The sequence below is a fragment of the Lutra lutra genome, chromosome 15 (genome assembly GCF_902655055.1).
Source record: "Lutra lutra chromosome 15, mLutLut1.2, whole genome shotgun sequence".
Taxonomy (NCBI): domain Eukaryota; kingdom Metazoa; phylum Chordata; class Mammalia; order Carnivora; family Mustelidae; genus Lutra; species Lutra lutra.
This window is the reverse complement of record NC_062292.1, coordinates 966,338-976,337: the sequence shown is the minus strand read 5'-3', so window position 1 is coordinate 976,337 and position 10,000 is coordinate 966,338. Positions and strand designations below refer to the sequence as shown.

The 10,000-nt window shown below is 49.1% G+C and overlaps 1 protein-coding gene across 1 annotated transcript; it reads left to right on the top strand.

Moving 5' to 3' along the window:
- The first annotated feature begins 2,288 nt into the window (after nt 1-2,288).
- Nucleotides 2,289-3,040, top strand: LOC125086242 (40S ribosomal protein S2-like). Its single transcript, XM_047705442.1, has 2 exons — nt 2,289-2,395; nt 2,638-3,040. The coding sequence occupies exons 1-2, from the start codon at nt 2,289-2,291 to the stop codon at nt 3,038-3,040; spliced, it is 510 nt and encodes a 169-aa protein (XP_047561398.1).
- The last annotated feature ends 6,960 nt before the right edge of the window (nt 3,041-10,000 follow it).

Sequence of the window (10,000 nt, the reverse complement as noted above, 5' to 3'; positions counted from 1 at the left end):
AAGCCCCACATTAAGCTCTATGCTCAGTGGGGAGTGTGCTTGAGATTCTCTCCATCCTCCTTCCCCTCTATCCCTCCCCCACCACTGCTCACCTATGTAGCACTCCCATGCTCTCTTTCCCTCTCAAATATATAAATTTTTCAAATTTATTTATTTATTTATTTATTTATTTATTTATTTATTGGAGAGGGAGAGAGAGCACGAGAGAGAGTGAGCATGAGTGGGTTGGAGGGGAAGGGCAGAGGCAGAGGGGAAGCAGGCTCCCCACTGAGCAAGGAGTCTGACGCGGGGCTCCATCCCAGGACCCCCAGATCACGACCTGAGCTGAAGGCAGATGCTTCACCAACTGGCCACCCAGGCGCCCCAATAAAATCCTTTTTTTTTTTTTTAAGTCATCCAGACTAGTCTCAGCCGGTAAGAAATCTCCACAGTATCCTTGATAAAGCGACGTGTTAAAGGAATCTTGCCTTCAAAGCAACAGTAAACAACCATAATGGCCATGATTTATTGAGTTATTATAAACTGGGGAATGTGTCCTCACCAAAATCCTATGAGAAAAATAACTTTAGTGCCTCCCTTTTACCAATGAAGTCCTGGAGGATTAGAAGAGCTGAAGAATTTCTCTGAGACCTCCTATTAGTCAAAGCCCGCTCTGGCACTTTCTAAATTTCATGATTATAGCCCTTACCTGACGTTGCTCCTAACAGGTAACTATTAAAGACTTTGAAGGTGAAAGTGATATAATGAGGCTTTTGTTTTAAGAGATAACTTTAATAGCATACAAAGAAGAAAGTTTACATAAAAAGCCAGAGAAAGCTCCACCATCAAAAAGGGAGAGAAAACCAAACTAATGTATCCTATCAAAGTCCAGGTGAGAAACCAAAGGAAAACAAAATTGGCACAAAGTCTTAAGATGAGAGTTTAACAACGGGATGAAGAGACCTAACTGAGACAATATCGTCGATTTTTGTGATTCACTCGCCTATGTATTTCCCATTGACCTCGCTTCCCTGCCTGGTGTCATTCCTGCTCATGACTGTAAACTCCGCATCCGGCATCGAGCCCAGTGAGGCAGACGCAGGAAGCTGTAAGCTGACTAACGACTCAGCACGGCCTTCAGTTCTCTCTTGTTCTTCGGTGGCTCGATTTTTTTTTTTTTTTTTTTTAAGCAGCGTTCTGTTCACTTCAAGGAACCCAATATGAAAGCATTACTCTGAGTAAATATTAATCACTTATATTTCTAAATGATCTTTATTTTATTTTAATCTCACAACTGCCACAACTGCTGCGTGGAAGACAGATATTTTCTAACAATTCAGCTTCAGGCCCTTCTTGTTGATGACAACAAATAAGTTGGGAACATGGACAGAAAACAGGAAACACTGAGAATTCTCCATCTGAGCCATGGGGCAGCCTCAGGTCGCACCAAGGCCCAAGTTTTCCAAGGACTTTATTTACTTTACTCTATTGTTATCCCTCAAACAGTTGAACAAGTCAGACTCTGAAGGGTTGCTATACATCCTTCTCAAATGTATATATCAAAGGAAACTAAGCAATCGTAAGTAACTCTGACCAGAAACGAATAATAAAATTCCTGGCATATACCCTTTTACAAGAGGTCAGTATCGTCACCTTCATTTTAGGAAGGAAAAAGCAGGAAGCATCACCTTCCCCGTGACGGCCAGTGCGGGCGCTATGAACAGGGAATCGGCGTGGTCAGGTTTACTACCGAAGTATGGCAATGATCTTGCACGGTATTGGGATCTACTATTTGGAAAGAAAGACTGGATAAATGCACACTCTCAGGACAGAATGCAGCCAAAGCTTTTGGAACCACTATGAAGCTGTGTGTCAGTCAACTCATATCTAAGTAACAATTTTGATGTTGTAGGCTGCTGTGATGCCTTATAAACCCAGAAAGAAGAGCAGACGATTATTTCTCTGACTGATGTCTTCGGAGACCCACAGTGCCCTAAGAAAGAAACAAAGTTCTCTCCAACTCTTCCCACTAAGAGGTCAAGGGTATGAAAGACTTTCTGGAACTGTTAGTGCGGCTAGGAAACGTTTGACCTTGTCCTCATGAACTGCTTGTTCTGTTGTCCTCACGTCTTAAAGAAAATATTTGCTTTTCCTAAATGAGTCCAAAAATAAATGGTTTATTGACCTGTTTAATTAACTAGTAAACTTAGCGAGGAAACATTTAAAAAAAGAAGAAGAAGAACACTTGAACAAGTGAGATAGTTATGTGGGAATTACCCCTTTCAAACCCTTGCTGCATTCACGTGAGTATGAAGAAGTCACAGCACGAGTACAGGAAACCACAGTCCCACATGAGCCCCATCCTCGCCGTCCCAGCGGCCCCAGGGCCTCACACCCCTGTCAGTGGCTGCTACAGGTACCTCGCGACCCCCGCTGATCGGTCCAGGGCGGGTAACTGCCTCACGCCGGTGAGTCTGTTTCTTGGATTTCCTCACATACTTGGGACAAAATTAACCCAGTGCCTTTTAGGCGACCAACACTGTAATGCGTAAACTAAAACACTGACCACAGTCATATTTTCTACTCTGTGGAAAGACTGACCTGTGCTGACCCAGGAGAAAAAAGGCTGATGTGTTGAGGGGAAAAGCAGAATTGAAGGACAATCCTGGCCAAGCTTTCCATGTGGCAAGCCTACCTGGGGAACGAGATCTGCCCACCCAACGCTGTCCCAGGCAAGGTGACCGGCCACTATGGCTCTGCCCAAGGGCGCCTCACTGCGCCCCCCAGAGGTATGGTCTCAGCCCCTGTGCCCGAGAAGCTCCTGATGATGGCTGGTGCTGACGACCGCTACACCTCAGCCAGGGGCGGCACTGCCACACTGGGCAACTTTGCCATGGCTGCCTTCAACGCCATTTCCAAGACCTTCAGCTGTGTCACCCCTGACCTCTGGAAAGAGACCGTGTTCACCAAGTCTCCCTATCAGGGATTCGCTGACCATCTTGTAAAGACCCACACCAGGCTCCTGCTGTGGCCACCACATAGTTTTATACAAGAAAAATAAAGTGACTTTATGAATAAATAAAATTCAAAAAAATAAATAGTTTTATGAGTTTTCTATTTATTTGAACGAAGCTAGTGATAAGGTTAAACGTGAAAGGAAATTGTTTCATTCGTTTTTGTGTTCTGTTGCCAAAGTGTTTAACATGTAGACAACACATGGATGCTAAGATTGAAAATTATGTAAGACACACAATTACCATTATTTTGGAATCTGGAAGACAAGAAGCAATCCTCCATCCACCCAGCCAATCCACATTAGACATAGAATGTGATCAAAAAAATAAAACTTTGTGTTTAAAAACGTTTTGAAGTCCTTTGTTACTTCAACAAAATCTACACTTTCTAGCAGATTCGGAAACTGAAGCTATTATCAAGGCTGGAAGAATGCCAACAGTGACGAAATGTCTGACAGAGTGCTGCCAGTTACAGCTCGGAAGGCAAATGAGGTCCCCAATGAACTCTCACATATCAGAGAAAATGTTAGAAAAAGGATGTTAGTAGGGGGACCTTGATGGCTCAGGCCCTTAAGTGTCCAACTCTTAATTTCAACTTGGGTCATGATCTCAGGGTCATGGGATCAAGCCCCACACTGGGCTCCATGCTGGGTGTAGAGCCTGTTTGGGATTCTCTCTCTTTCTCCTTCTGCCTCTGCACCCACAACCACCAAGTTCTCCCCGCCCCACCCCCACCCTCTCTCTCAACAACAGCAACAAAAAAGGCTGTTTGTAGCCCGTGCTTGTTTAGCAAGCTGAACTTGACAAGGCACAAGGAAAAGATAAGCCCAGAGAAAGAAATAGAGGACGTCCAGGCATTTGGGTGTGGTAGGGCTAGAAAAGGTACATTTCATTATGCTAAGCAGTAAAATATAAAACTGTGAGGATCTTTGAACCAACTAAAATTCAGCCTCGAGTAAAGGATGGAATCAAGGGCATGACCACAGCACCCCTTGGTCAAGCCTGCAAACGAAATCAGGTGTGTTGGAGCAGAGACCCATGTAATCTCAGGGCTCCCCGTGTACACCTGCAGCTGAGCAGAATGGTTCAGAGAGAAGAGAGTAGACGTGTGCTTCTCCCGCCGAGTCTGCTAGACTGAGAAGCTTGCGTGATCTCGGAGAGCGTCATGAGATCAAGCGTGCAAGTATCCACATGTACGGGGTGTCTGGGCAAGAACCACAGGTGTGGCGATCGGCACAGAGAACGAGCAGGGCAGATAGGCGAGGATCTCGGGGAGTTTCTGAAGTGTTACATCGCCGAGGAAACCGTGAGCCTGGACCAAGAATGTTTACAGTATTCAAAGTTCGAAATGCACTTGGATCCCACCAGCCTATGACTGAGAAAGCTGTTCCGATCTCAAGAAGCGCATGTTCTAAATACCATTTCAGGATGATGGAAGAAGAAGGATCTCCCAAGAGGTGGGGACGCCCACGAGACCATCAGGCTGGGGAGCTATTCCAAGGGTCAATCGAGAAGCAATTCCCACTCCCAGAGTAGAGGCCGTCACAGCATCTGCAGGGCAGGGTTCAGGATTGCTACAGACCAGCGGCCAGAGATTCTCACCTTCTTTTCACTTAGGAACTTAGGAACCTGTATCCTACTGCAGGATATGGAACACGGGGATGGGAGCATGTAGCGGGTTGAATGGTAGCCCCCAAAAGATAGGCCCACATTCTATTCCCCAGAACCCGTGAACAAGACCTTATTTGTGAAAAAAAGGGCCTTTGTAGTTATAATAAAAAATAACTGACAGCTTGAGCTGAGGGGGACAAAGACAGGAAACAATGAGAGAAGGCCGTGGGACTCCCAAAATTCTACGGCCCGGAACTGGGTTGCTAGAGCTACTCACTGCAAACGGGTTACCCCACAAAAAAGGAAAGATGGTGCCAAGGACAGAGCCGTAACAGGTGGCACAGAGACCTGTCGAGCTATCATGGGCCCAGAGTGGAGTCTTGCCACAAAGGGTTAGTCTCTGCTTTGGACCCAACAGGATTTCCCCTGCTGGATTTAGACCATGCTCGGGACCCATGACGTCTTCATTTTCTCCAGTTCCTCCCTTTTAGAATGGGAATCGCCATCCTCTACCTATCATACCTTTGTGTCTGGTGAGCATGTAACTTGTTTTCTAGTTTCATGAGTTCTTAACGAGAGAAGTTTTCTCCCCCAGGATGAAGCATACTCAGTGTCATTCATAAACACATTTAAATGATTCAGGTCATCATAGTGGTGCTTTTTTGAACTGAAGACATTTGGACTAGTTTGGGACTTAGAGCTGATGCTGTTGTTATGAGCAAAAAGTTGGAAAGTTTGGGGTCAGCTGAATGTACTTTGCTTGTGCACGGACGTGTGTTTTGGCCAGAGGAAAGATGAGAGTGAGCTGCCTTCAGTGTCCTAAAAGCTATGTCCGTAAGCTAATCCCTCAAACGATGAACGTGACCGTCTTCCGGAGGAAGACTCTGCAGACGTAATAAGACTCTTGGAAGAAGAGGGTCCGGGTTACCGGCTGGGCCCTAAACCAACGACTGGGGTTGTGCACAGACAGCCAGGGAGACGCCACGTGGAGACGGAGGCGGAGAACGGAGTGGCGGAGTCACACGCTGACACCTGCAGATGCCAGACGCCAGAGGAGGCGAGGAGGAAGCCTCCCCCTGAGCCTCCGGAGGGAGCACAGCCCTCCTGACACCTTAATTTCGAACTTCCGGTTTCCAGAATTGTGAGACACAATAACGCTCTACTGTTTTAAGCCACCAGTAACTTGTGGTGACGATCACAGGAAACTAACACAGGATATAAGACCTGCCTTTAATTTCGTCCCGAGAGCCGCACATCACACCGCTGAGCGTGACCGTAAAACACAGGGACTGCCTCGCGTCACGCGCAGCCCCCAGACCTCCAGCCGGTGACGAAGCCCGTGTCCATGTACAGTTTTGGGCTTGTCTCCCGGGGGTGGCACGAGCGTACTCTGTCTGTGGGAGGGAGGCGTGCCGAACGCTTGTGAGCCAGAAGAGCGCACCGCGCCAGTCGTCAGTGCTACTGCCAAGGTTTCCCTGCGCCTCGGTTTCCAGCACGTGGTAGGAGCTCATTTCTCAGCTCCCCTAGAGTTGGATGGGGTCAGACCATAAGTAGTCCGGGTCGGCGAGCTGGGAGCAGAAATGACATGTCGCTCTCTATCCGCCCGGGTCCCTGAAAGGGAGATGAGAAGCCGGCTCCCAGCTCTGCGTCCGCGAGGGAACATCAGTGTTCCCGACAGAAGGCAACGGGGTTTGCTTTGCTCTCACTGCTGCAACATGACATCCTTCCTGACTGTCTTGAAGACTCAAAAATTCAGAGGGTGCCTGCTGTAGACTGGTAAGGGGCGGCTAGAAGGACAAACAAAAAAGCACTTCGTCTTTCAAGTGATCTACGATCTGGTAAAAACGCAGCGTCAGGAGGAGCAGCGGCGTGCACATGGGACTGGGCATCAGGTTCCCCGGGGAGCTGTTGCCTCACCACAGACCTCCTGAATCAGACTCTCGGCAGGAGTGCAAGGGGCTGTCGCTGGGCACTGGCGTAGCTGAACGGGGGCCACTCGTGCCGTCACAGAAGCTCGCGTCTAGACACGCTGCTCAGGACCGATTATTATCAAACGCTTTTGGTCACAGGACTCCTTCAGGTGGTGTCCTGCTGGAAGCTCGGGAGTGGACAGCAACGGTGGGTCTTCCCTACCCAGGTGGGTGGGGCCCAGAGCCCCAGCCTCATCCTGGGCCTGACGCAAGGGACCCCAAGAGGCTGCAGAAAGTAATTTTTATTTTATTTTTTTTTAAAGATTTTATTTATTTATTTGACAGAGATCACAAGCAGGCAGAGGCAGGCAGAGAGGGAGGGGGAAGCAGGCTCCCCGCTGAGCAGAGAGCCCGATGCGGGGCTCGATCCCAGGACCCTGAGATCATGACCTGAGCTGAAGGCAGAGGCTTTAACCCACTGAGCCACCCAGGTGCCCCCAGAGAGTCGTTTTTAAAAAGGACTAAAAGAATAGGAGAAACCCAGTCAGGGTGGAGTGTGCGGTCGGGGGGGTTCAGAAGAAAGTTCAAGCACGCGGGACCAGACCAAAGAAGGCTTTGGGGGTCGGGGGGGCACCTTTGCGACGAGCTCTTCGCGCCTGGAAGGGCTTCACACAGAAGCAGTCGGGGGCGAGCAGGTAACGGGGAGAACAAGTCTCCTCCTTATGACCGTGCGTTTAGGGTCCACACAGCCGTTTGGAAGCCGCCAGACTTGGTCTTCCCCAACGCTGGGTTCTCAGCGCCTGCGAGAGCCGAGCTGCTGGCAACACGCCCTGAGCAAACGACACCGTCCGCCACGGGCCGCCGCCCTCGGGCCGCCAGCCGCTGGAAGAGGGGAGGAAGGACGGCGCCCGCACCTCTGACGGGATCGCGGCCCTGCCGGCATCGTCGCTGCAGCGTAGCGATACTGACTTCGGACTTGAGATTGGCCCAAGAATGGTGACAGATTAATGTCCGTGACTGTTTCAGGAAACGAGGTGTGTGGCCATTTGTCACAGCAGCACCAAGAAACTGACGCGAAGTCCCGGGAGACTCAGTGCCTTGGCCAAGGACTCACGGCTGAAGGAGACAAACCGTACGCCCTGGTCTTCATGGGGCTCATTCCACTGCATTTCCATACGGCACTTGGACGGATGGGATTTTTATTAGAAACTCTAGGGCTGGAGGTGCAGTGGGGGTGAGAGGGGTAGTGACAGACGCACCGGGAATGATCACTCCAGCACGTCCCACTCTCTGCAGACTCTTGCTGGCTTTTAGGACCGCAGTTTCGCAGTGCAACTTCACATTTGGGACCCCAGTTTCACGGGTTTCTAGGACACTGAACTGGCATCCACTTCTCCAGCCAAGAACACGCGTCAGCCCACAATGGTGAGCACTGCTGGCCAAAGCTCGAGGAGTCTGCTGTTCGTCCTTTTCTTTTTCTCTGCTCCAAGTTCTCAAGTGGGTCAGCATGTTTCTCAGCAGAAGCGATTCTGGAGTTTGGCACACAAAATCTGTAGAGATTAATGGCATGTTAGGCTGGAGCCTAATTAATTGGCTAAAATGATGAACATGGCAGAGAGCCGTGGTCTGCTGTCGCGAGGCCCACTGAGCGCACCCACACCAGGCAATCACGAGCCGCGGGCTCCCCAGCCAGCGGAAAGCACGTCGTCCTGGCTCTTTCCAATCCACAAGGAGACTAGGACACATTCCATTAAAAAGCTCAGAATCTTACAGACTCTGATTGGAATTTCAAGCTTCTTACCCCCGAGGGGAGTCTGAGGAAAAGGGAAATCACCAGCCTGGCTCAGGAGCGCCGTGGTGCATACCAATGAGGGAACAGCTCGAACCCCAAGCTCCAAACCCTTGTATCTCTGCACACAGGACTCGGCGACACGAAGTGACGGAGGGCGAGAGAGCGCTGGTCAAGGGAACTGGGGTCAGCCCCGACTCTCCAAAACCTGCTCAGCAACTCACTTGGGCACATCTGCACCTCAACTTGAAACGGCAAAATTAGGGTCTTCCAAGTTCTTCCTAGCGAACGCTCACGCACTATTGATGGAAACGTAAGGTTTGGCCTCTGTGGAAAACAGTAGGGAGGTTCTTTAAAAACCTAAAAATAGGGCTATCCTATGATCAGAAATCCCTCTTCTAGGTATATATCCAAAGGAAATGAAAACAGGATATTGAAAAGATTTCTCTTCTCCCATGTTTACTGCAGCATTATTCACAATAGCTAAAATACAGAAACAACCTAAGTGCCCATCAATGGAAAAATGGATAAAGAAGTGATGCACATGCTCGTGCGCACACACACGCACACTCACACACGTGCACACACACGCACACTCACACACTCACACACACGCACACTCACACACGTGCACACGCACGCACACTCACACACGCTCACACTCACACACGCACACGCACACTCACACACGTGCACACGCACGCACACTCACACACGCACACTCACACACGTGCACACGCACACACACTCACACACGTGCACACTCACACACGTGCACACTCACACGTGCGCGCGCACGCACTCACGCTCACACGCGCGCGCACACGCTCACACACGCGCACACTCACGCACGCACGTTCGTGCGCGCACACACGCACACAGAAATATTATTCAACCCCGAGAAAGACGGAAGTCCTGCCATCTGGGATGATACGCACGGACCCTGAGGGCATTATGCTAAGCGAAATAAGTCAGATACAGAAAGACAAAGACCGCATAGCATCTCCTATATGTGGAATCTAAAGGGAGAAGAAAAAGAAAGAAGAAAAACATTAAACTCGTAGAAAGAGAGTAGGAAAGTGGTTGCCAGGGACCAGGGCAGGGAAAATAAACGATGTTAGTACAAACGTTCAGCTGTAAGATGAAAAGGTCTGTACACCTGAAACTAATAAAACATTGTCTGGCCACAGTATTTCATAAATTTTTTAAAAGATAAGTGAGGACTGAGGATGTCAGGTAAAACACGGAAGTGTAGTTGGTCACACTGATAGCTGAGATCTGTTAAGGGAGCAGAACTTAATATTCTCACACGAAAATACGTATGTGAGACGGTCGATGCATTTAACAACTACTGGGGGGGGGGTCCTTTCACAATGTATATGTATATCGAATTACCGTGATCACGATACACACTTTAAATATCTTAGCACTTTATTTGTCAATTATACCTCTATAAAGCTGAGTTTTTTTTTAAAAAGAAAAATTTAAGAAATGAAAAAAAAATTCCTCCCTGGCTCTAACAACCAGGGTTCTACATCCAGGTAATCAACCGAGCCTGCACCCAGACATCCGAGCAGACGCCCACCCACAGCCATACCCCTCGACTATGTCCCTCAGGCCCCACGAGCACGGGGTGGACAGGGACCGGACTGTCGCGTGTGCGACTACAGTACCCAGACACGGTATTTCTGAGTCAT

What these genes read in the sequence shown, in the direction of transcription:
- LOC125086242 (XM_047705442.1), top strand. Translation starts at nt 2,289, where the DNA reads ATGAAGAAGTCACAGCACGAGTACAGGAAACCACAGTCCCACATGAGC. An exon ending in CCTGTCAGTGGCTGCTACAG is followed by an intron (nt 2,396 to 2,637) that starts GTACCTCGCGAC and finishes GCAGAATTGAAG; the next exon opens with GACAATCCTGGCCAAGCTTT.